Source organism: Sphaeramia orbicularis, chromosome 17 (assembly GCF_902148855.1).
Source record: "Sphaeramia orbicularis chromosome 17, fSphaOr1.1, whole genome shotgun sequence".
Classification (NCBI taxonomy): domain Eukaryota; kingdom Metazoa; phylum Chordata; class Actinopteri; order Kurtiformes; family Apogonidae; genus Sphaeramia; species Sphaeramia orbicularis.
In genome coordinates this window covers 15500250-15527404 of record NC_043973.1, presented here as the reverse complement: position 1 = coordinate 15527404, position 27155 = coordinate 15500250, and the positions used below count along the sequence as shown (strand labels likewise).

General features: G+C 37.0%; 1 protein-coding gene across 3 annotated transcripts; it reads left to right on the top strand.

Moving 5' to 3' along the window:
- The first annotated feature begins 1344 nt into the window (after window positions 1–1344).
- nr2f6a (nuclear receptor subfamily 2, group F, member 6a) lies at window positions 1345–27057 on the top strand. 3 transcript variants are annotated; one of them, XM_030160340.1, is made up of 6 exons: window positions 1345–2189; window positions 2228–2547; window positions 12899–12993; window positions 19417–19745; window positions 21853–22099; window positions 24602–27057. In XM_030160340.1, the coding sequence occupies exons 2-6, from the start codon at window positions 2279–2281 to the stop codon at window positions 24874–24876; spliced, it is 1215 nt and encodes a 404-aa protein (XP_030016200.1). In that variant the 5' UTR covers window positions 1345–2189; window positions 2228–2278; the 3' UTR covers window positions 24877–27057. The 3 variants fall into 3 exon arrangements, with proteins under 3 accessions (XP_030016200.1, XP_030016201.1, XP_030016199.1); XM_030160341.1 differs by having other exon boundaries at window positions 1345–2192; window positions 2226–2547; window positions 19420–19745; XM_030160339.1 differs by having other exon boundaries at window positions 1345–2192; window positions 2226–2547.
- The last annotated feature ends 98 nt before the right edge of the window (window positions 27058–27155 follow it).

Here is a 27155-nt window from a genome sequence, read left to right as displayed (position 1 = left end):
TTTTGTTTTTCGGCTTTTTTTCTGCTTTGTTACACAACAGTGTCATCATATGAGTAAAACCTACATCACATACCAAGATGACGCTTAGTTTTTACATTTCCCAGATCCTACTAATGCAAAATAGCTGGTATAAAATAAAAAACACATAGATATAAGAAAAGCTGGGGAGGTCAAATGTGTAAAACTTTCAGCAAATTTCTGTAGAAAAGACAAAAAGCAGGTAAGAAATTTGTTGCAGGGGGTTTGGGGTAATCTGGTAGTTTTGTTTTTCTGCTTTGTGTCATCATTTGAGCAAAACCTACTTCTCGTACCAAGATGACGCTTAGTTTTTATACCTCCCAGATCCTACTAATGCAAAATAGCTGGTATAAAATAAAAAATATATGGATATAAGAAAAGCTGGGGAGGTCAAATGTGTAAAACTTTCAGCAGATTTCTGTAGAAAAGACAAAAAGCAGGTAAGAGATTTGTTGCAGGGGTTCAGGGTAATCTGGTATTGTCGGGCTGGTTTTTTGAGGCCTTGGGGTCATGCTCTCTGCATCTCTGAGGAGAGAGATCCTCCACATTCTTCCTGTGTGTGTGTGTGTGTGTGTGTGTGTGTGTGTGTGTGTGTGTGCTGCCCCACACATCCCACTCTCTTTGCTCTTTGACTCCAATGGCCATATAAGGCAGCCGGCACCATGGTAACCGCAGGGCTTGAATAGCAGTGTCAAATCCCTGGGAGTACACACACACACACACACACACATATAGACTACCCCCTCCCCCTCTGCACACACACACACACACACACACACACACTCCCTCTCTGCTCTTTGCTTGATCTCCCTCACAAACACACACAAAAAGGCTGAGGGAAAACAGACAAGAGGAAGCAGAGGGTAGAGGCTGGAGGAGCTGGGGCCATTTTCCTCAAAGCTGATCTGTGGATGCAAAAGGGAAGAAGAAGAGGAACAAGAAGAAGAAGAAGAAGAAGAAGAAGAAGAAGAAGAGGAGTGCACGTCCCATCCATCCACCCCCCCACCCCACTCCCTCCACACCTCCTCCTATTCGCCTCATACACAGGACCAAACACCACTAGGCCGCAAGTCATTAGTTCTTCGTGGGCAAGCACCGACAAAAGACTAGATCCTGCAGGAGCCGTGGACGTGGATTTGTGGAAGATAACTGTCACCACCTCGAAATCAGAAATCAGAGAAGCAGAGGAGGAGAGGAGCAGAGGAGGAGGAGAGGTGATCACTTCCCTGTTTCCAAACACAGACGGTGCGTCGTGCGTTTCTGGATGTGACACGCACACTGTGACTTAACCGGCTGCGTGGAAGTGTTTTTTTTTTTTTTAGTTGTTTTGTTTGCGTGGAGAGCTGGGATATCTTCATAGTGGGTCACAATGCTTCTGCCTCTGCTGCTGAGAGGATTACGGCAGAATAGCGGAGCTGCGTGTGCGCTCTCAGACGCAAAGATGATCTAAGGATTTATTTTGTTCCAAATCGAACGCAGCGCATTGATATTTATTCTAAAGGTAAGAAAGAGTCATGGCTGTTCGACTCTATTTTTTTTTTTTTTTTTTGCACGATCGAGTTTGGTTTTAGTGTGAGGGGTACTTTAAGAAGAGGGGTGGTCAGATCCTCTCCAGGCATGTGCTAAGGCGAGCTACAGCGAGGTCCTTTTTCAGCCATTACTGTTGCTACACAGACAGAGCTGCGAGTGTGTGTGTGTATGTGTGTGAAAACCGGAATAAGTGTGTGTGCTGCAACATTTGACTCCTTCTTTACCTCTCCAACCCTTCCTACGATCTGTACTTTTTATTTGACACGTTGTTTCCTGTGTGAAGGTTTCCACAAACGACGCGTCGAGCACAAAATTACGCACGTATCGGATGAAAGAAAAAGACAACAAACCTTCACCCAAAAAAAAAAGAAGAAGCAGAAGAAAAAGAGGACACAGATCCACAGGCATGCTGAAGTAAAAGTTGCCAGTGTTAAAGTGTTTCCAGGTCATAGTGGAGTGGGAGGAGACTGACTGAAACAAACATTGTCGCCTTATTTTTCCTGTTTTTTTTTGGAGCGCTTGTTTGGACTGTTCCTAGAATAACACATGAGAGGACAGAAAAGCGGTAAACACTGACTGACTGACTCTTATCTCAGGTAGGAGGACACACTGGTATTTATGATCCCTTGACAGCAACCAAGAAAGGTTTTTTTTTTCTTTCTTTTTTTTTTTCTTTTTTTTTTGGCTGTCTGTCCAATTTTTTCCTCTGCGGTGGTTCGGTAACCAAGCGATGGCCATGGTGAGTGGGGGCTGGGGAGATCCCAACGGGGGCACCAACGGGTTGGGGGATAAGGGCTACCTGAGGGGGGAGGAAGAAGACGGGTCTCCGCAGGCGGGGGGCAGCGACATGGAGGCCGGAGAGGATGATAAGGCCTGCGTGGTGGACTGCGTGGTGTGTGGGGACAAGTCCAGTGGGAAGCATTATGGCGTGTTCACCTGTGAAGGCTGCAAGAGCTTCTTCAAGAGGAGTGTCAGACGCAACCTCAGCTACACCTGCAGGTGAGGGGGCTTATCGATCTGGGATCCACCACAGCATGTGCATTCTGATCCAAAAAAACCAACAAAAAACACGCACACACACATATACAGGGTGGACTCCCCCTAGTGTATCCATGTCAGAAAAACAACAATAGCCTACATTGCTGGTTTTATATTTGGCTCAATGGGAAGAGTTTGATCAAATAATCCAGAGCAATCCAGTTGCAAACATAAGGCCCGCGGACCAAAACCCGGACCATTATAGGCTTCAAATCTGGTCCGGTCCGTGGGATGAAGCTATAATATTTAACCCTTTCATGCATGAATTATGAGAACCTTAATCAAGATTTTTTTTTTTTTTTCCTGAGTGTTTTTATTCCTCTTCAGGCATGTAAAAACAATGCGATTGAAATTTTTGTAATCTATCTTTCATGGAGTTACAAAAATGTCCACTCAGCTGGACACCATGTACTTGATTTTAGAAGCAAAATCATATACTGTGTGGAAACAATGAAATAATAAAAACATTTTTTACGCTGCTAATCTGATGTTTTCTCACATTTTAGCATACGCTAATATTAGTTACTACTCACTTCATGGAGATAATCTGCAAAAAAAACTGTTAATTACAGTCTAATAACAGTTAACAATTGATTAAAACTCAGACATGTTAGTGGGTCAAAACATGGCATTCGAAAAAATAAATAAATAAAACAAAACACATACACACATATACAGGGTGGACTCCCCCTAGTGTGTCCATGTCAGAAAAACAACAATAGCCTACATTGCTGGATTTATATTTGGCTCAATGGGAAGAGTTTGATCAAATAATCCAGAGCAATCCAGTTGCAAACATAAGGCCCGCGGACCAAAACCGGACCACCATAGGCTTCAAATCCGGTCCAGTCTGTGGGATGAAGCTATAATATTTAACCCTTTCATGGATGAATTATGAGAACCTTAGTCAATATTTTTTTTTTCCTGAGTGTTTTTATTCCTCTTCAGGCATAAAAAAAAAAAACAATGCGATTGAAATTTTTGTAATCTATCTTTCATGGAGTTACAAAAATGTCCACTCAGCTGGACACCATGTACTTGATTTTAGAAGCAAAATCATATACTGTGTGGAAACTATGAATTAATAAAAACATTTTTAACGCTGCTAATCTGATGTTTTCTCACATTTTAGCATACGCTAATATTAGTTACTACTCAATTCATGGAGATAATCTGCAAAAAAAAACCCTGTTAATTACAGTCTAATAACAGTTAACAATTGATTAAAACTCAGACATGTTAGTGGGTCAAAACATGGCATTCGAAAAAATAAATAAATAAAACAAAACACATACACACATATACAGGGTGGACTCCCCCTAGTGTATCCATGTCAGAAAAACAACAATAGCCTACATTGCTGGTTTTATATTTGGCTCAATGGGAAGAGTTTGATCAAATAATCCAGAGCCCCAATGTCAAACATAAGGCCCGCGGACCAAAACCGGCCCACCATAGGCTTCAAATCCGGTCCAGTCTGTGGGATGAAGCTATAATATTTAACCCTTTCATGCATGAATTATGAGAACCTTAATCAAGATTTTTTTTTTTTTTCCTGAGTGTTTTTATTCCTTTTCAGGCATGAAAAAACAATGCGATTGAAATTTTTGTAAGCTATCTTTCATGGAGTTACAAAACTGTCCACTCAGCTGGACACCATGTACTTGATTTTAGAAGCAAAATCATATACTGTGTGGAAACTATGAAATAATAAAAACATTTTTAACGCTGCTAATCTGATGTTTTGTCACATTTTAGCATACGCTAATATTAGTTATTACTCACTTCATAGAGAAAATCTGCAGAAAAACGTGTTAATTACACTCTAATAACAATTAACAATTGATTAACGCTCAGACATGTTAGTGGGTCAAAACACGGTATTTGAAAAAAAAAAAAAAAAATTAAAAAATTTTAAAAACCACACACACATATACAGGGTGGACTCCCCCTAGTGTATCCGTGTCAGAAAAACAACAATAGCCTACATTGCTGGTTTTATATTTGGCTCAATGGGAAGAGTTTGATCAAATAATCCAGAGCAATCCAGTGGCAAACATAAGGCCCGCGGACCAAAACCGGCCCACCATAGGCTTCAAATCCGGTCCAGTCTGTGGGATGAAGCTATAACATTTAACATCTCCACATTAACCCTTTCATGCATGAATTATAAGAACCTTAATCAAGATTTTTTTTTTCCTGAGTGTTTTTATGCCTCTTCAGGCATGAAAAAAACAATGCGATTGAAATTTTTGTAATCTATCTTTCATGGAGTTACAAAAATGTCCACTCAGCTAGACACCATGTACTTGATTTTAGATGCAAAATCATATATTGTGTGGAAACTATGAAATAATAAAAACATTTTTTACGCTGCTAATCTGATGTTTTCTCACATTTTAGCATACGCTAATATTAGTTACTACTCACTTCATGGAGATAATCTGCAAAAAAAACTGTTAATTACAGTCTAATAACAGTTAACAATTGATTAAAACTCAGACATGTTAGTGGGTCAAAACATGGCATTCGAAAAAATAAATAAATAAAACAAAACACATACACACATATACAGGGTGGACTTCCCCTAGTGTGTCCATGTCAGAAAAACAACAATAGCCTACATTGCTGGTTTTATATTTGGCTCAATGGGAAGAGTTTGATCAAATAATCCAGAGCCCCAATGTCAAACATAAGGCCCGCGGACCAAAACCGGCCCACCATAGGCTTCAAATCCGGTCCAGTCTGTGGGATGAAGCTATAATATTTAACCCTTTCATGCATGAATTATGAGAACCTTAATCAAGATTTTTTTTTTTTTTCCTGAGTGTTTTTATTACTTTTCAGGCATGAAAAAACAATGTGATTGAAATTTTTGTAATCTATCTTTCATGGAGTTACAAAAATGTCCACTCAGCTAGACACCATGTACTTGATTTTAGAAGCAAAATCATATACTGTGTGGAAACTTTGAAATAATAAAAACATTTTTAATGCTGCTAATCTGATGTTATGTCACATTTTAGCATACGCTAATATTAGTTACTACTCAATTCATGGAGATAATCTGCAAAAAAAACCCTGTTAATTACAGTCTAATAACAGTTAACAATTGATTAAAACTCAGACATGTTAGTGGGTCAAAACATGGCATTCGAAAAAATAAATAAATAAAACAAAACACATACACACATATACAGGGTGGACTCCCCCTAGTGTATCCATGTCAGAAAAACAACAATAGCCTACATTGCTGGTTTTATATTTGGCTCAATGGGAAGAGTTTGATCAAATAATCCAGAGCCCCAATGTCAAACATAAGGCCCGCGGACCAAAACCGGCCCACCATAGGCTTCAAATCCGGTCCAGTCTGTGGGATGAAGCTATAATATTTAACCCTTTCATGCATGAATTATGAGAACCTTAATCAAGATTTTTTTTTTTTTTTCCTAAGTGTTTTTATTACTTTTCAGGCATGAAAAAACAATGCGATTGAAATTTTTGTAAGCTATCTTTCATGGAGTTACAAAACTGTCCACTCAGCTGGACACCATGTACTTGATTTTAGAAGCAAAATCATATACTGTGTGGAAACTTTGAAATAATAAAAACATTTTTAATGCTGCTAATCTGATGTTATGTCACATTTTAGCATACGCTAATATTAGTTATTACTCACTTCATAGAGAAAATCTGCAGAAAAATGTGTTAATTACACTCTAATAACAATTAACAATTGATTAACGCTCAGACATGTTAGTGGGTCAAAACACGGTATTTGAAAAAAAAAAAAATTAAAATTTAAAAAACCACACACACATATACAGGGTGGACTCCCCCTAATGTATCCGTGTCAGAAAAACAACAATAGCCTACATTGCTGGATTTATATTTGGCTCAATGGGAAGAGTTTGATCAAATAATCCAGAGCCCCAATGTCAAACATAAGGCCCGCGGACCAAAACCGGCCCACCATAGGCTTCAAATCCGGTCCAGTCTGTGGGATGAAGTTATAACATTTAACATCTCCACATTAACCCTTTCATGCATGAATTATAAGAACCTTAATCAAGATTTTTTTTTTTTTCCTGAGTGTTTTTATTCCTCTTCAGGCATGAAAAAAACAATGCGATTGAAATTTTTGTAATCTATCTTTCATGGAGTTACAAAAATGTCCACTCAGCTGGACACCATGTACTTGATTTTAGAAGCAAAATCATATACTGTGTGGAAACTATGAAATAATAAAAACATTTTTAATGCCGCTAATCTGATGTTTTGTCACATTTTAGCATACGCTAATATTAGTTATTACTCACTTAATGGAGATAATCTGCAAAAAAAACTGTTAATTACAGTCTAATAACAGTTAACAATTGATTAAAACTCAGACATGTTAGTGGGTTATTACTCATTTCATGGAGATAATGATGATAACTGTCCACTCGAGTGAACACTGCATGAAAGGGTTAACATCCCCACATTAAAAGTGACTAAGACTGTATTGGATATTTGTTTTGCTTTGTAGTTACATTATATTAGACATTCCCAACAGGGGTAAAATTCATATAAATCTATAATATGACACTCCCTGTACTGACATGAACGCCACTCGCAACAATTTCATTAGAACAAAGCAACATAACGCGAATATGTATCACTAAACCAGTGGTTCAAACCTTTTTTGCCTTATGACCCCATTTTATCATCACAAATTTCTGGCAACCCAGACATTCAAAATGGAAACTTTTTTTTTTTTTTGCTAAAATTAATTTGTTTTTGTCATGTAAGGGTTAGTATTATATTATGTTGCGAATAAACGTTAATTTTAGACAACATTTAGTCTATATAATGTATATTACTATGGACGGAGGCAGAAAAGCCAGGTGTAGATTACTGTGAATGAGTGAGACTTTGATTTTCCTTGGTCAGGATATGTACAGTCAGTCCAGCTTGTATTTACAAGGCTGACAATTAAGAGGAGCATCAGACGCAACCTCAGCTACACCTGCAGGTGAGGGGGCGTATCGATCTGTGATCCACCAGAGCATGTGCATTCTGGTACATGCTGTTAAAAAAAAAAAAAACACACACACACATATACAGGGTGGACTCCCCCTAGTGTATCCGTGTCAGAAAAACAACAATAACCTACATTGCTGGTTTTATATTTGGCTCAATGGGAAGAGTTTGATAAAATAATCCAGAGCACCGGTGTCAAACATAAGGCCCGCGGACCAAAACCAGACCACCATAGGCTTCAAATCCGGTCCGGTACGTGGGATGAATTTGTGAAATGCAAAAATGAAACTGAAGATATTAACAATCAACTGTTAAAATGATTTTAGTTCAGGGACCACATTCAGACCAATTTATTTATTTATTTATTAGACCTTTATTGAATCAGATAGAATCCCACTGAGTAGGGCCCGACTGATTAATCAGCCCGACCGATTATTTACATTTATGCATTTGGCAGATGCTTTTTTCCAAAGCGACTTACAGGGGAAAACCAATATTAAAAAAATAAATAAATAATAAAAAATAAAATAAAATACAAGAATAGATTAAAGACATAAAGCAGCTGTACAATTAAAAACAGTGTCGTACAGAAGATTAAAAAGCAAAAATTATAGACTAAAAATACAAGAATAGATTAAGACGACATAAAAACAGCTGTACAATTAAAACAATTAAAAGTGAAATAAAAATACCAAGTAAAACAACAGAATAACCATAATAATAATTAGAGCTGCAACCGATTAATCGACTCAAAAAAATCATTCGGCCACAATTCTCCTGAATCAGAGCTCTGTTTCCTTCATTTCTCTGCTGTTAAACATTGGTTCCACTGTTGTGTTTCACACGGACGCTTATTGTGACGCACGAAGAAGCTTCAATTCAGGAAAACTGCAATAGAATATCTCCCTTCAATCAATTTGAGTCGATTAATCGAATCTGGACTTTTTGCATTGACTTCAAGCACCTAGTCGACTAATCGGTTGCAGCTCTAGTTTTGATTTCATATATCGGCCAATATATCAGTTATAGGCCAATGTATCGGATATCTGCATTTTTTAGCCCCCAATATCGGTATCAGCCCCAAAAATCCTACATCGGTCGGGCTCCACCATTGAGATCGAAATGTCTTTTACAAGGTCAGCAGCACATGCCATGAAAGAAAACAGGTTTTACAGACAGGCAGTAACAATAAATTCAAACAAACAGTAATAATATAGTAATAATAGAAAAGTTAGACAGTTTTTTGAAGTGCAGTTGAGAAAGTGCAAAAATTTAGTTGAGGTCACTGCAATTTAAAAACACAGGCATTGTCCGATTGACTCTCGAGCTTTGTAGGTTAAGGTTAACCAATGGGTCAGCCTTCGCCAATTCAAACTCAAGTGGGTCAGACCAGTGAAATACTATCATAATAACCCATGAATAATGCAAAAAAAAAGTCAAATTACATGAAAATGTTTAAATTTACAAACTGTAATTTAACAAAAAAAAATGTGAATAACCTGAATAAAAACGAATAACCTCAATTGTCTTAAGAGAAGTAAGTGGAATTTTAACTATAAATATGCCTCTTAGTGAATGTTTTGTATCTTTGTAGACCCACTGTGATCTGCAAGTTGTAATGCTCCAGTAAAAATGATAAGATGAGGCATAATATTGTTAAATTCTGTTGAATAGTTTAGTGTATATTGGATACAAAGGGAAGTCACACTAAATGCTATCACTTTGGTTATAGAAGCTGTTTTTAATGCTGTAAATATTTCCTGTATGTCTAGCCTGTGTCTTAATACAAAGACAGGAATGCATATGTCATTATAACCTAGCAAACTTAAATCCAGCCTAAGACTTTTGCAGAATATTGTACAATAAGATGATTAAATACAAAATAGGACATTGTGCAGGAGAGTTTGGATATTAAAAGATGCAAATCGATGGCTAAAAAAACAAAACCTATCTGCAAATTTTTAGATTTTGAGTTTTCACATTAAATGGGCTACACTTTGGGAGGCATAAATACCTAGTATGTATTTTTAACACATAATATAGAAAGAGAGTCTGAGAACAGTAGAATATGCTTGGATATCTTTAACAAAAACCATACTACAGGGTGTCCCATAAGTCTCCATACATAGGAAAAATAAACGTTTCTTGACATAAACCATTTTTATTTATATAATATGCTCTATATGACTGCCATTTTGTCAGGAACACATTTCAATGTGTGTCCTCCACTGCTGAAGAACTATAAAGAAGAAATATAAAGAAATACATGTTAGAACCATATGTATTATGTTTCCTATGTATGGAGACTTATGGGATACCCTGTATAATAAAACTAAACTTTTTTTTTTTGTTTCCTGAAAAATGTGATTTTTTCAGATAGGAGGTTTTGTATTCTGGCCATCGAAATGCAAAAAAACCTCCCTTATAAACACTTAAGCAGTCATATAAAAAGCCACACAGCTAATAAATAAACTAGAATTGATGTAACATTTTAAAAGCAGAAAAATTCAGCTGACAAAGAATCTTATGTCAAAAAATTGAGATGCAATACAAGGAAATATGAGCCAGACAGCCCCCAACTCCCTCATAGCCAGTGGTACCTTTTAATTAGAGCCCATGGCAAACAAGAACTGGAAAAAAAACTGCATATACAGAAGTGGGTGCTTTTGTATACAGTGGTGTTTTTAAAAAAGCACAAAAAAAAAAAAACAGGAAAATGATGTGAGATCGTGAAGAATAAGCTGATTAAGAAAGTCATGAAAAATTATCTTGAGAATAAATCATGTGGAAGCTGTGTCTGCGTAATCTAGATGTTTTTAGTTAAATACATCAGTTATAATCCATCTTAAAAGGATAAATAGTCTATCAGTGACTCTCATGCTACATTTTTAGTAGTAAAGACCCGAACATATTAATAATGTGAGACGCATGATTGAAATAACACTGAATGTTATCGGTGCTGCTGTCGATCCGTGACAGCGTTGCCTGCAGTCTTATGGAAAATGTAGTCGAGTAATACAATATTAATGTAAAGATGCTCCTCAAACTCACTTGTGGTGTGAAACATGCATAAAGCATTATACATACAAGGGTGGGTCGATGTTAATGGAATACTTACATGCTATTATGTTCATAAAAACAGCAGACCCCCTTATTTTTGAGTGATTTCAGATCGATGGAGGATAAAATACCCGGTCCTACAATGTGCAAAATTACATTGTGAAGGTTAGCAGAAAGTAATTTAAGGCTTCAGCGGTCTAAAACAGACAAATGAAGTGTTTTTTTGTTTTTTTTTACTAAAGTTAGTCTTTTGAATGCAAAATTCCCTCTTTGTTTCCCTTGGCTGCTTCTTTGTTATGCTGAAGTGGAGGCAAATCACACAAAGAGGGAATTTGATATTAAAAAGGCTGCAACTTTATTTGCCTAACACAGGCTGCAGAAGATATCTTCATAGTCAGTGTGGAAAGGAGAACAAACACAGTGCTTTTTACACGTGCATCCCAGCAGCACAATTCTTTTCACATTTTAATTTGCACAAAAAAGCGATAGAACACAGGTGTCAAACATGTGGCCCGGGGGCCAAATCCGGCCCGCCAAAGGGTCCAGTCTGGCCCTTAGGATGAATTTGTGAAATGCAAAAATTACACTAAGATATTAACAGTTAGAGCCCGACCGATTAATCGGTTGGCCGATTAATTGGGCCAATTGTAGCGTATCACCAATTAATCAACATCGGCCAATATGTAGCCGATGTGGCCGATATAACTTTTTTGTTGCGCTGAGATTCTGTCCTTTGCTGCTCCTGTGTGTGTGTGTGCTGCCCGGAGAATAAGAGGAACTTTAAAGCGAGTTAGTTTCACTTTCACTCCTGCTCGGACAATGACGCTATCACCCCCCAACACACAATCATCACATAATCACAGAGCTACCCCCCCCACCCCCGCTCCAAAAATCACGAACCCCCCCCTCGTCTTATGAAGTATTCACCCCCCCACACACATCCATGTCCGTGAATTTCCTGTCTACCTCACAGTTTCATTCTGCCAGCAGGCCTGGGTGATAATAGTGTAGGGGAGACCGGGGACAGTTGTAACATGGGTCAGTTTAACTCTTGCGATTGCTCCAATCAGGAACAACTTAGGACTCACCTAATTCACTCTGCACATGCTCAGTTTAGTCCTTAGTCCACGTAAGAAGTTGTAGTGCCGTGAGGCAGACACATCAAAATTTGTGAGTAAAAACTTAATTGTGTGCTAAGTTATATTTTTTGCTCTAATTATTTTTGTGATTGCATAGTTTGCATTTGAAAGTTGTGTAAATTATCTTTGTGAGATAAACAAAGATTTATGCAACTGTTTATCCACCTGTCCACAATTATCTAATATAAGATTATTATATCCTGTGGTGATCAGTGTTCTTATTTCATATATCGGCCAATATATCGGTTATCGGCCAATATCGGGTATTGGCCAATATATTGGATATTGGCTTTTTTTAGCCCCCAGTATCGGTATCGGCATCGGCCCCAAAAATCCCATATCAGTCGGGCTCTATTAACAATCCTTTTAGTTCAGGTTCCACATTCAGACCAATTCAATCTCAAGTGGGCAGGACCAGTAAAATACTATCATAATAACATATAAACAATGACAACTCCAAATTTTCTCTTTGTAAATGTAAATATTTTCATCTATTTACACGAAAACAAAGTATAATTTCACAAAAAATGTAAATAACCTGAACAAATATGAAAAACCTGAAATGTCTTAAGAGAAGTAAGTACAATTTTAACAATATTCCACCTGTTATTAAATGTTTTGTGTATTTGTAGATCCACTGTGATCTGTAAGTTATAATGCACATGTGTAAATGATAAACTGAGGCAGAATATTGTTAAAATTACATTTATTTTTTCAGTTTGCTCATGTTATTCACATTGTTTGAAAGGATAGTTTGTAGATGTAAACCTTTTCATAATATAAATGTACTTTTTTCGCTCTAAAACATAGAGACAGGTTTGGAGTTGACATTATTTATATGTTATTATATTATTATTTTACTGGTTCGGCTCACTTCAGATCAAATTTAGCTGAATGTGACCCTTGAACTAAAATGAGTTTGACACCCCTGCGATAGACCAACATTTGTCGTTATGGGCTGAAGCCAAGATGTTACTTGTTGAGGGGAAATCTGCATTTAAAGTCTGACAGTGTCGTTAATTCGATGTTGCTGAAGCAGAACGCTGCCATTTGATTTTTGGATTTGTTTTGTAATTCTCTTCCGTCTTCAGGTCAAACAGGGAGTGTCAGATCGACCAGCACCACCGGAACCAGTGTCAGTACTGTCGTCTGAAGAAATGTTTCCGCGTCGGCATGCGCAAAGAAGGTAACTCTCTAACTTTCTTCACTGCTCAAGCAACGTGATTGTACATATCAAACGCTCTCAGATGAGTTAAATTAGTCTTTATCTCTGCTCGTGTGCTTCATGAGCTCCAGAAAATGCTCACATGGCTGTCGAGGTCCTATCATAGCTAAGCCAGCCATGCGTGTCAGCTCAATGCCATGTACTAAGTGGCTTAATCTAGTGCCTGCGTAAGGATGACTGAGAGGGAAACGGTGTTAAGGCACCTGTGGCCCAGAGCCTTAAGCCTCTGGTTGAAGCCAGAGGAGCCCTGTGCTGTGTTCGCTCGATCTGGCACAATCCAATACGGGATTTCACCTCAAGTGGTGAAGCCTAAATGAGGCATCATTCAGTGTCAAGCTGCTAAATCCACAGAAATAACCGCACCGGAATTACGTTCTACTGATGTTTCTTCCACTTGATACGTGTTTTTTTGGTTCTATTTCTGAATTTAGAACAGGGGTGTCAAACTCATTTTAGTTCAGGGGCCACTTTAATCCAAGTGCAACGTTAAAGCTATAATATTGTTTTAGTTAAAGCTATAATATTTAATATCTCCACATTAAAAGTGACTAAAACTGTATTGGATATTTGTTTACCTTTGTATTTACATTATATTAGACATTCCCAACAAGGTTAAAATTCATATAAATCTTTAATATGACGCCCCCTTTGTTGACATGAACAAAGGGGGTGTCGCAACAATTTCATTAGAGCAAAGTTAATAATGTGAATATATATCATTAAGTCAGTGGTTTCCAACCATTTTTGGCTCGTGACCCCATTTTAACATCAGAAATTTTTGGCGACCCCAGACATTCAAAAAACAGACAATTTTTTTTTGGCTAAAATTAATTTGTTTTTGATCATGTAAGGCAAACTCATTTTAGTTCAGGGGCCACATTCAGCCAAATTTCATCTCAAGTGGGCCGAACCAGTAAAATAATAACAGAGAAAGAAGTAGAATTATATTATGATCAGGTTTACATCTACAAAGTTCCTGTAAAAATCTGAATAACATGAACAACTTGAATTGTCTTAAGAAAAATAAGTGCACTTTTAACAATATTCTGCCTCGGTTTATCAGTTTATCATTTACACATGTGCGTTACAATCGCACGAAACATTTAGTAACAGGCAGAATATTGGTAAAATTGCATTTACTTTTCTTAAGACATTTCTGTTTGTTCATATTTGTTCAGGTTATTCACGTTTTTTGTAAACATATACTTTGGTAATGTAAACATTTTCATGTAATTTTACATTTTTTACACCAAAAAAGACAAAGAGGAAATTTGGGGTTGTCATTATTTATAGGCTATTATTATAATATGTTATTGGTTCTGACCCACTTGAAATCTAATTAGACTGTATGTGTCTGTATGTGGAACCTGAATTAAAATGATTTTGACACCATTGTTAATATCTTCAGTGTAATTTTTGCATTTCACAAATCCATCCTATGGGCCGGATTTGGCCCCCGGGCCGCATGTTTGTCACCTGTGATTTAGAAGAAGTCTCGACAACAGCAGGAACCGCTTTTTTTGTTCTTGTCTTTTTTTGGATTCCGTGACTCAGGGAAACGCACAAGAATTCCAATGTACCTCTACTGCGATGTATCTACACAAATGGCAAATAAAGTCTATTTCACAGGTGTCAAACATGTGGCCCGGGGACCAAATCTGGCCCTCCAAAGGGTCCAATCCGGCCCTCGGGATGAATTTGTGAAATGCAAAAATTACACTATTACTCTTTTACATTCAGACCAATTCAATCTCAAGTGGGCAGGACCAGTAAAATACTATCATAAGAACATAGAAATAATGACAACTCCAAATTTTTCTCTTTGTAAATGTAAATATTTTCATGTATTTACACTAAATCAAAGTATAATTTCGCAGAAAATGTGAATAACTTGAACAAATATGAACAACCTGAAATGCCTTAAGAGAAGTAAGTGCAATTTTAACAATATTCTGCCTGTTATTAAATGTTTTGTGTATTTGTGATCTGTAAGTTATAATGTACATGTGTAAACGATAAACCGAGGCAGAATATTGTTAAAATTACACTTATTTTTTCAGTTTGTTCATGTCATTCACATCTTCACATCACACATCAAGAATAGTTTGTAGATGTGAACCTTTTCATAATGTAAATTTACTTTTTTCGCTCTAAAACAGAGTAAAGTTTGGAGTTGATGTTATTTATATATTATTATATTATTATTTTACTGGTTCAGCCCATTTCAGATCTAATTTAGCTGAATGTGGCCCCTGAACTAAAATGAGTTTGACACCCCTGGTCTATTCTATTCTATTCTGTTCTATTCACTGAACATGTTCACGCTGTGCATTAAAGGCTGTTTTCAATGATCCACTCCTAAGTATAAAAGATCACATGCTGAATTAGACTGCTGATGTCACTGATTCCTGCTCTAATAAACACATGTGCATCACTTCTACTTACACATTAGAAATCAGAACGCTGGTGTGTTCCAGGCAAACCCAAGTGTGACGCACTAGTAGTGTGTCATGTTTTAGTTAAAGCTATAATATTTAACATCTCCACATAAAAGTGACTAAAACTGTATTGGATATTTGTTTACCTTTGTATTTACATTATATTAGACATTCCCAACAAGGTTAAAATTCATATAAATCTTTAATATGACGCCCCCTTTGTTGACATGAACAAAGGGGGTGTCACAACAATTTCATTCGAGCAAAGTTAATAATGTGAATATATATCATTAAGTCAGTGGTTTCCAACCATTTTTGGCTCGTGACCCCATTTTAACATCAGAAATTTTTGGTGACCCCAGACATTCAAAAAACTGAGACAATTTTTTTTTGGCTAAAATTAATTTGTTTTTGATCATGTAAGGCAAACTCATTTTAGTTCAGGGGCCACATTCAGCCAAATTTCATCTCAAGTGGGCCGAACCAGTAAAATAATAACAGAGAAAGAAGTAGAATTATATTATGATCAGGTTTATATCTACAAAGTTCCTTTAAAAATCTGAATAACATGAACAACTTGAATTGTCTTAAGAAAAATAAGTGCACTTTTAACAATATTCTGCCTCGGTTTATCAGTTTATCATTTACACATGTGCGTTACAATCGCACGAAACATTTAGTAACAGGCAGAATATTGGTAAAATTGCATTTACTTTTCTTAAGACATTTCTGTTTGTTCATATTTGTTCAGGTTATTCACGTTTTTTGTAAACATATACTTTGGTAATGTAAACATTTTCATGTAATTTTACATTTTTTACACCAAAAAAGACAAAGAGGAAATTTGGGGTTGTCATTATTTATAGGCTATTATTATAATATGTTATTGGTTCTGACCCACTTGAAATCTAATTAGACTGTATGTGTCTGTATGTGGAACCTGAATTAAAATGATTTTGACACCATTGTTAATATCTTCAGTGTAATTTTTGCATTTCACAAATCCATCCTACGGGCCGGATTGGACCCTTTGGCGGGCCGCATGTTTGTCACCTGTGATGTAAGGGTTAGTATGTGTATTATGTTGCAAATAAACGTTAATTTTAGATGACATTTAGTGTATATAACACTGGTCAACAACAAATTTATTGTTGAAGTTTTTTGAGCTGATTTAGGATCATTTTGGTGTGCTGAATCCAAAAATCACATTAATTTTGCTCAATCAGGTCAACTTTCTGAACTATGCTACATATTGGCTTTTTAACATTTTTGCTTACATTTACGGGCATTTTCACATCATATGATACAAAATTCTTTCATATTTCTTGCAATAAACGAGTTCTGAAGATTTTACTTTTGCCAATTTATGATTAATGTTTTTTTTTAATATTACAGGTGAATGAAATGGCTTCGACTAGAAGATCTTGCAAAAATAAGCCTGACGTATTCTGCTACATCTGCGGTGAATACACCATTGTACCTAACAGGAAACCTGTTAGAAAATGATTTTTTTCTCTTAAAACCTATTTTGGGTGAGAACTATTTTAAAAAATCAACTGATAAAGTCACAAAAATGTAATCAATTTTGTGAGAAGATCAAATTTTTCAAAATCAAATTAGCAAAAAAACCTGACCTGATTGAGAAAAACAGATGTCATTTTTGGATTTAGCGGTGCAAAATGGTCCTAATTCAGTTGAAAAAACCTAGACAACTTGCAAAAAAAAAATTTTTTGTAACCCAGTGTAATGTATATTATTACGAGGGCTGTTCAATAAGTTCATGGCCTCACCCAGAACAGAACAACACAGACTGATAATTTATATTTTATTTTTCAACATAATCTCCATTTACAGCAATGCACTTGGTCCATCGATGTTCAAGCATCACTATCCCATCACGAAAGAATGTAACATCCTGTATTATAACAACCAGTATTTCTGGGTGAGGCCATGAACTTATTGAACAGCCCTCATATGTACGGAGGCAGAAAAGCCAGGTGTAGATTACTGCACAAAGTGAGAATTTTATTTTCCTTGGTCAGGATATGTACAGTCAGTCCAGCTTGGATTTACAAGGCTGACAATTAATACTGAACAAACAATAACTCAAACTATGAATTATGAAAGAGCTGCAGCATCTGAAACTGACCACAATGAACATTTGAAAGATAAACAGAACCACAGTGCTTCAGTTTCAACTTCGGAGTTTGTCATGTCTGTTATGGATTGTGATTGTCTCTCAACTCACCATCAAGGTTATAATAGTTTTGGATTTTTCATTATAGTTTAGTTTAAAATAGTTTTGACTTTTTTTTCTCTAATTCAGCTAGTTTTAATTCGTTTTTAGAGCAGGTTTGCTAGTTTTTATTAGATTTCATTTTTTTCTAAATGCTTAGTTTTCATTTAGTTTTAGGTTTTTTTTTATACCTTTTCTCTTCTTCTCCATCGTATTCGTATAAATCCCAGACAGGACTCTGCTGCTTTCTCCCAACTTTAGTCTCCATGTTTCCAGGTAGAGTGGGGACCAGAAGACGACTTAACGACAAGTGACGAGAAGTGACGGACCGTGAAGTACCCTATGGTGCCACTAGCTAAAATTGGTAGAGCGAAATAAATCGCTTTCGTATCAGTCCGACATTGACAAAGACAAAAACAAAGGGAATTTTATTATCCATAATTTTTATACGTTTTAGTTAGTTTTGTATAATAACCTTGCTCACCATATATATTTTTTATTAGTACGTTTTTATTTTTATCAATTACTAGAAATTTCAGGCGAATCCATTTGAATTCCAGGCGACCTCATGTGGGGTCCCAAGCCCAAGGTTGAAAAACACCGCACTAAGCGTACTGTGAATGAAAGCATCAACCATTACCTCTTGTACATGATTCATAATAGATTTTCCTCAGAGACAGTGGTGATAATAGTAACACCCGTGATCCCACACCACAACATCATCGTGCCATTTGAATGCGGTCGGAATAATTGCATTTCAATGTGTTTTAAATACTTTCACACCTGTGTTTACAGCTGTGGGTTTGTGATCGGATCATCCAAAGCATCTGTTTGTGCCAAGTGTGAACACGGTGTGTGAATATCTCTGAATTCAGGAGATCTGTTCACTATAAACCAGAGAAAATGCCCTAATCCGTCTGAAGTCGTTAGCAGTTAGTGGGTGTGTGATTTGTAAACCTAAGGACATGTGAGGTCTCTGCGTTGGCTTTGGTTCTCATGCTCCTCTACAAACAACCTGTGTTAATGAGACCCATTACAGCCCCCTGAGGAGGAATTCTCTTTGTTTGACCACCTCCACAGAGAGGTCAAAGGTCAGTTTCAGCTCTAGACCAGCATTCCTGATCATTATAGAGATTTAGTGTCTTGCTCAAGGACACCTCAGTGGGGATTTCCACATGCATTCATCCCCCCTGAATGAAAATGGTCCCTCTGTAGTCTGGCCCACTGTCCCGCTAAAGCTGTCGGTCATGGTTATGGCGCTTATTCGTCGTATATGGAGCTCAATTTTTCGACATATTGTCATCGCCGTACCCATTCCCACTCCATACATGCAATGATTGAAAATTTGAATGGGAAGTAAATTCTTTGTTTTATTTCTATACATGACCTTCACACAGTCTGATGAGCTTAAGAACGTTTCAGCTCGATTTCACGCTTTAGGAATCAGTCTGGTTTCACTCGTGCTTCTTTACAGTCGTGAAGAACAGCTTCACAATCGGGTCAATCCGTTCTGTGGATAATCTGATGTACACCCCTGGCTGAACTCAGTTTTAACTTTTCTTATGCTCTTTTATCCTCCCCTTGTCCTTCTCGATTCCTCCTCCCCTTTGTCTTCTCTGTATTCTCTCTTTTTTTTTTTTATTTATTTATTTATTTTGTTTTTATTTCATTCAATCCTCTCCTCCCCCTTTGCCCCCAACCAAACTACAGCAGTTCAACGCGGTCGTATCCCACCTCAGCCCAGTCTCAGCCCCTCCATTACACCATTAGGTGGCGCCAGCGGCCTTGGAGGCAGTGAGTTTTATAATAACAACAATGGAAGCGGTGGAGGTCAGCCGGTGTCGGAGCTCATTTCCCAGCTTCTCCGAGCCGAGCCGTACCCGAGCAGCAGGTACGGACACCAGTACAGCCAGCAAGCAGGTCCAGATAACGCCATGGGGATCGACAATATCTGTGAACTGGCAGCACGGCTACTCTTCAGCACCGTGGAGTGGGCCAGGAATATCCCTTATTTCCCCGAGCTGCCCGTCCCAGATCAGGTTAGTAGATAAAACTGACTAAAAAGCACTTTCTGTTCCTCTCAGACTGGACTCTGTTTTAAACAAAATTGTCTTAAACTGAAAAATTTTACATGACAGGGCTGAAACATCCAGATGTAGTTGCTTTTGATTCATGGTTATTTTTGGAGTTATGTGTAAATTGGGTATTGACAGTGTATTTTGTAAGTTTTTAACTTTATATATGATTTTTTTTTTTTTTTTGTTTTTTGATCAAGATCTTTTTATTGAAGTTTTCTCAATATAATACAAGTGCAGTGCTGAATGGTCATTAAAGAAATCTTAAGTAAGCATGGGAATAAATTAAACACAGCTAGCACCATAGAAAAAAAAAAAAAGAAGCAAAACAGAGCAAATAACAAACCGTACATGAAATAATCCCTCTTCAGTCATTGCCAGTGCGCTAGAAATAATAAAGGAAAAAAAAAAATATATTAATAATAATAATAAAGGATCACTATCACGACAGAAACCTGCACTAGGAGTAAGTATGGCATAAGCAGCATTGTTAAACTGCACCTAAAAGTCTAACATTTACATGGTCTGGAATGTTTCTAGGAAGGGACCCCACACTTAACTTTATATATTTTTGATTGAATGTTTGGTTCAACACTAATTGTAACTGATAATTTTTGACAAAAATGACTTTTTTGCATCAAATACTCAATTTCTGGGAAAATTTTTGTGTTTTTGGAAAAATCAGAAAAAAATACTCAATTATTTTAGGAAGATAATGCAGAATTTATTTTGCTGCCTGTCTCAAAGTGACTTTCCTGGTTTAACAAAGGTGGGAACAAATACAAAATGATTAAATTATTCTATAATATTTTATCCAGAAAACAATACATATCACAACAACATAGAAAATTTTCTGTGAATAAAATGAACTTCCTGAAGATGATCTCAATGTGGTTTAGGCATTTTAATTTGGAAGATGGAAAAGTTACTAACTGATGAGATGACTTGACAAAAAAAGGTAAAAAATAAATAAAATAATTAATTGAAATTACATAGTTTCACATGAATTGAATATATCCACCTGTGACACAGCAATGCATTTTTGTCCTCTGCAGTAGACATGAGTTTCACGGCATTCCTTAACTTAAAAACAGTGTCAAGCAAAGGACATACCATAAAAAAAAAAGTGCCAGAAAAAACTGTTTTATCACTAGGGGTGTGTATTGGAGAATCCGGCGATACAATACAAATCACAATACTAGGATTACAATACGATATATCACGATATATCTTGATACTGTTAAAAAGGCAATTTTCTGTTTGTTTCTTTTTTTAAAAATGATTATTTCCTTGAAGAATTGAATTACACCAGAAATTGGCACAAATACTAAACACATTTTTATTTGATCTGAACAGGATCTAATGCTATATCACAAAATGTTCCTGTTAAAACTTAAATTCTGTTTTACAGACATTACAGTTTAAGATCCTGTTCAAATGTTTATATTCTATTAGTTCATATTACATTATTTTTGTGCAGTCCTAACAAAGGAATTAACATTATTTCATAAGAGTGTTAAATAATAATGAATAAAATATAAACAAAAAAGAAAAACAAAAATGAACCTCCACAATATCTGCATTTGAATAAATACCTAAAAATATCGATACAGTACTTTTTAATATCGATACAGTATTGGGAAATGAAATATTACAATATATTGCAGAACTGATATTTTCTTACACTCCTATTTATCACGCGGTTTTCAATCCAGGCACTTATTTAATGTACTGTAATCTCATGAGGATATGATAACGATAGTCTTTAACATAAAGTATATTTTAATGGGGACATGATAAAACTGAATTTATTAATAAAAGTTGTGTAAATGAATACAGAAAAATCATCGTATAATAGAAACAATCCTCTTACTCATATTTGACGTCTAGTCTCTTTTTTATTTTGACCTTTTATGGATTCCAGGAATTGCATGCGTATATATTTATAAAAAATAGATAGAATTAGACAGTATGTCTACATGAAAACATAAATATACAATGATTACAGTGCACATTAAAAATAGATGAAACCAGTGCAGGGTATATGATTAAGTCCCTCATGACTCCACAGGTGGCCCTGCTGAGGCTGAGCTGGAGCGAGCTGTTCATCCTCAACGCGGCCCAGTCGGCGCTGCCGCTCCACATGGCTCCTCTGTTGGCCGCCGCCGGCTTCCACTCCTCGCCCATGTCGGCGGAGCGCGTGGTGTCCTTCATGGACCAGGTGAGGGTGTTCCAGGACCAGGTGGACAAGCTGACCCGGCTGCAGGTGGACTCTGCGGAGTACAGCTGTCTCAAGGCCATCGCACTGTTCTCACCAGGTAAGTGTCAGACATACCTGATGTTACTGTCGGAGGAAATAACAGCAGATCACAGGTGCATGACAGGAGCGTCTGTTTACAGTTCGGTTCTTGGTCACTCATACTTACACTACATGTAGGGTGATCCTTAACAAGTCTTAAATTGGATTGTCCTAAATTAAGGCCTTTATTATCCTTTAAAATCATTCAATCTGGCACTGAAAGGTCTTGCAAATTCCACACACACAATAAATGATATTGCTGCATTTGCTTTGGGAATCTTTGTAAAGTATTTGTCACATTTTTAATTATTGTTTAGCATTTTACATCTAGTGATGCAATGAAATGAGTAATTTCTCCATCAATATATACGTAATAATAATAATAATAATAATAATAATAACAAATAATAATAATAATAATAATAATAATAATAATTATTATTATTATTATTATTATTATTAATAATAATAATAATAATAATAATAATAATAATAATAATAATAATTAGATTTATATAGTGCTTCCCTCTGAATGCATACTCCCCTGCCAGCATGTCCACGTGGGCCCCAGAAGGGTTACGTTTGGGCTGCATATAAGGGTCCCATTTGGGTTTGTCCACAGTTTCCATGGTGACCCCACATGTGTTTGCCCGTATCAGAATCAGAGATCTGAATATCTTATATTATTTATTCTTCACACTATTTATCCCACGATGTTTATCTTTCATGTCATTTGCACTACTTGTCGTGTTATTTGCACTATTTAAATTCTCTGTTTTACAAATGTCTTAGTTTGCAATACTTTTTATTTTTTAATGTAAATAACTGTGCCTTTTACTGATATTTGTTGTTTTTCTGATATTTGTTGTCTGTCTGTAAATTTTTGCACTGAACCGGAGAGCTTTACCTCAGTTTTGTTGTACTTGGTACAATAACGATAAAGAGATTCGGATTCTGATTTTGATTCCGATTCTGATATGGGTAAACACACATAGCCAGCATGGAAACTGCAGACAAACCCACATGGGACCCTTATTTGCAGCCTAATTGTAACTCTTTTGGGGCCCACATGGACATGCTGGCTGGGTCAAAGTGCATACAGTGGATCCATTATTCATACTCTGGTGGTGGTAAACCACATATGTAGCCACAGCAAAACAAAAACACTAAAAGCAAGGAGACATACAAACTGTAAAATTCAATATACAATGAGGTAATGAATGACTGGAGCCTCCAACAGTCATTCATGGGTGGAGGGTTCAGGTATGAGCTTCAGCAGCATTAGTTAAGGACAAATGAAAACGTACCTTTAACTGGATTAAAACGTAGTTCGGACTGGGTCAAGTTAATAACTGAGGCCCACTGTACTGTTATTTTAGTGAATGTGAGGTCTTACATTTGACCAATGAAAAATGTCTAAAAAGTCACATATCTTCCTTGAACCTGCACATGTTACTTATATACAGTAGCATAACTACAGTTATATCACATATATACATTGCGGTGTGAAAAATGTCATGTGTCCTACATATGAACATGACTTTCAGGCTTTTAATACCGTGGAAATATTTACCTGGCAGCTGTTGGCAGACTAAACAGATTTAGTTTAATTTGCTCTAATTAGAAATGTGTGAAATAATTTGCATTTCAGACTACAACTATTTTTGCCACAAATCATTATTTAAAATGTAGCATAACAAATCTTGTATTCTAACATGTCAACTTCATTTTTGCCTGAGCTGTGCGTCTGTATTTAATTTATGTAAATGTGGAATTCTGTTCCACATTCCAGCTTTGCAAGTGGTGGTGGTGCACCTTAAACACTACTGGCTATTAAATAAAAGATGAAGAAGATGATGGTAATGTACTGCGCAGTACATGAAGATTTGTCAAGTGCGATTCTGTGAAATACAGCCAGTGTTGTATGTCATTTAGGAAACCGACATACAGCTAATTTTTAAGTTTGTCACAACCCACTGCTTTTGTCAGAACTGATCTACTGTTCGTGCATAGTATGGCCCATAAAATGAATAATCTTTAGATTTGATGCTTTGTTTTGTGTGAAATCGGCTGGAGTTGCTTTAAGAGCTGCTACATTAAAATGGGAAGTACCTGCTGTAGCACCATCTCCTGGCTAATGAGTGAAAATGCACTCATGTTCAGTGCTCTGTGTAATTATTGCTTTCATTGCTCATTATGCAGCACTTTGTATTTAAGACTTGCTAAGTTGTTATTACACTTTTGTTGAGTTCAACGTCTAAAACAAATGAAAATCATCTTCTTGGAGCTTCAGTACATGTTTCCCACAGAGTCTGTCAGTCATGTGAGGGCTTCTTAAGGTCTTAATGATACACTTATTGTATATTTAAAGAGTAGAGAGATGATGAGCTATATTTGTACGTGTCTCCCTCTGGAGTATTTTATCATTACTTGCTGGTATTTCAACCTTCATCTCTTCTCATCACGACTCTTTATGTAACCTGCCCACACTATTAAGTAACTCCCTCCTCCTCCCTCTCAGACGCCTGTGGTCTAACAGACCCTGTCCACGTGGAGTCTCTGCAGGAGAAGGCTCAGGTGGCTCTGACGGAGTACGAACGGATGCAGTACCCGAGTCAGCCTCAGCGCTTCGGCCGCCTGCTCCTGCGCCTCCCCGCTCTGCGCGCCGTTCCTGCCAGCCTCATCTCTCAGCTCTTTTTCATGCGCCTGGTAGGAAAGACACCCATCGAGACGCTGATCCGTGACATGCAGCTCTCCGGAAGCTCGATCAGCTGGCCGTATGTCCCGGGACAGTAGCCCCCCGATGGACGAGGTCTCCGTCTGGGATTAGTGACGACAAGGACCCACAGGAAACCTCCTGACTCATCACTATCCATCTGTGTGGTTAACAAACTGCAGTGCCAGCTGGCCGTCATATGTCCTGTACTGTAACCGCTCTATTCCCCTTTATGAAATAAGCCTCCAGAGAAGAGAGGAGCCGGTGCCAGGCTGGATCTGACTTGTTGCCAGCCCAGAAGTTCTTGTGCCAGGTCTCAGGCCAGAGACCTGCTCTTCCTGCTGGGTTCCGATATGGCCACAACAGCCAGTCATGTCACCACCCACATGCCATAGTGACTAAAGATGCGGCAGTTTCATGTAGAGGGCAGCAGCACCCTGCCACAAATACATCTAGAGGACAAAACTGTCCCGCCATTTATAGTCGGCGGAGTAATTTTTCACACACTGGGCTCACTTTCCATGGCTCACCATTTGTGATACATTGAGATACATTGCAACACAGTGTCATCATAATAGATGTGATTCAGCGGTCTGATAAGAAAACTGATTGTGAGGAGAGCGTCACACTCAATACACTGGTCTCTAAGAAGCCAAGGAACTGCTCTTATGGGACAGAACTTCAATAAAACCAAGAAAACTTCACCAAAGTCTATCCTGAGAGATGGTATTTAAATGGACTCATTAGTTCACACGACAGAGGAGGAGGAGAAGGGACGACGGTGGTGACTGCTCGGCCATCAGACATTGTGAACGGTGCATTTAAATTCATTGACAGGGCTCACTGTTGCTGTAGTTGAAGACAAATAATAATAATAATTAAAAAAAAAAAAACAGTTACATGAGAAAGGACTAATACCTCAGTAGACATCAGAATGCTTTAGTCTGATAAACACAAACCTCTGTAAATGTTGTTCACCAGAAACCGCCTTCTTTTTGACAACTGCCTTGTTGTTCTGTGTGAATTTGGGACACCGGTTAAAAACGTGAAATGAGTCTTATAAGCATCACAAACATTCGTCTTGTATCTTTTGAAAGATCCCCGAAATAGTTTTAAACCTTGTGTTATGAGTTTGACTGACTGAATCTGGTGAATTCAGCTTTTTTAATATCGTTCAGATGGAGCTTTTTTTAGTTTTTATTTTTTTTGTTTAGGGAAACGGCAGGCTAACTTGGAAATGAATACGGTTTTGGTGCGACCAATAACTCAAGATAAAGAGTTATGTTACGAGATGTGTTTGGTCAGAGTTTGAAACAACACTACCCGTTAAATGCCAGTTTACGTCAATCAGTGCTGTCTCTGGTTCATTGATTCCCTGAAAATGTATTGAAGTGTAAATATTTTTGAGGCCAACTTTGTGTTTTTGCATGTTCAGATGTTGTTTTGGATCTCTGATAAGTTGAAGTTATTTTATTCTTTACATTATGTAATTCAAGGTTCATTTAAACCTTTAACGTATTGCTTTCACTGTTAGCTCCTAAATGTTGTTTTTCTATATATACTTTCATGAAAATACCTCTGTCATCTGTTCAGATGTCATAAAAAGAGCTTATCCTAATGCCATTGCAGCTGATAGTTTATAGTTGAAACGCACAGATGTTCATGCTCTCATCTGTGAGCATTTAAGTCTTCGCTGTTGACAATACTGTACTGGATGAAAACTGGTGACAAAAAACTGCACCGGGAGGATATTCAATGCCAAAACGTCACTGTCTCTGAGTAGTTAAAAAAGATGGGCCACCAGATTTACCTCACTAGTATTTCAAGAAGCGAGTTTACAAAATCACAACTTCAAAACACACTTAAAATCACACACCTCTCAATACAACATTTTATGTATTTTAACATTTATTCAAGACAAATGTAAATTGCATAATAAACAGTTTTCCAATCGAGGGGCAAAACTCAGCTTCTTGATGTACCACCAGGCTTTTTGGAAGTTATTTGGATTTTTTGTTTTTTTTTCCCGTTTTAAACCAAGTCACATAAACATGTCATAGAAAAAAAAAGATGAATATACTCTTAATGTTTTCTTATCTTTGTGTTACTGAGTTTTTAAAATTTCATGTGTATGGCAACGTTATTAAAAGAATCAAAAGATGACGTGTCTTTTGTTATATTTGTTTTCTTTTTTTAACTACTTGAAAAAGTGTTGTAATTGCATCTGTATGAGGAATGCCAAATAAACACTGCAACATGTACCACAAATGGTTAAGTGTATTAATGTCAGTCTTCATAAACGAGACTTGCACATCAACAATAATTCATAGCAATTAAACATATTTAAATACTGGATGCA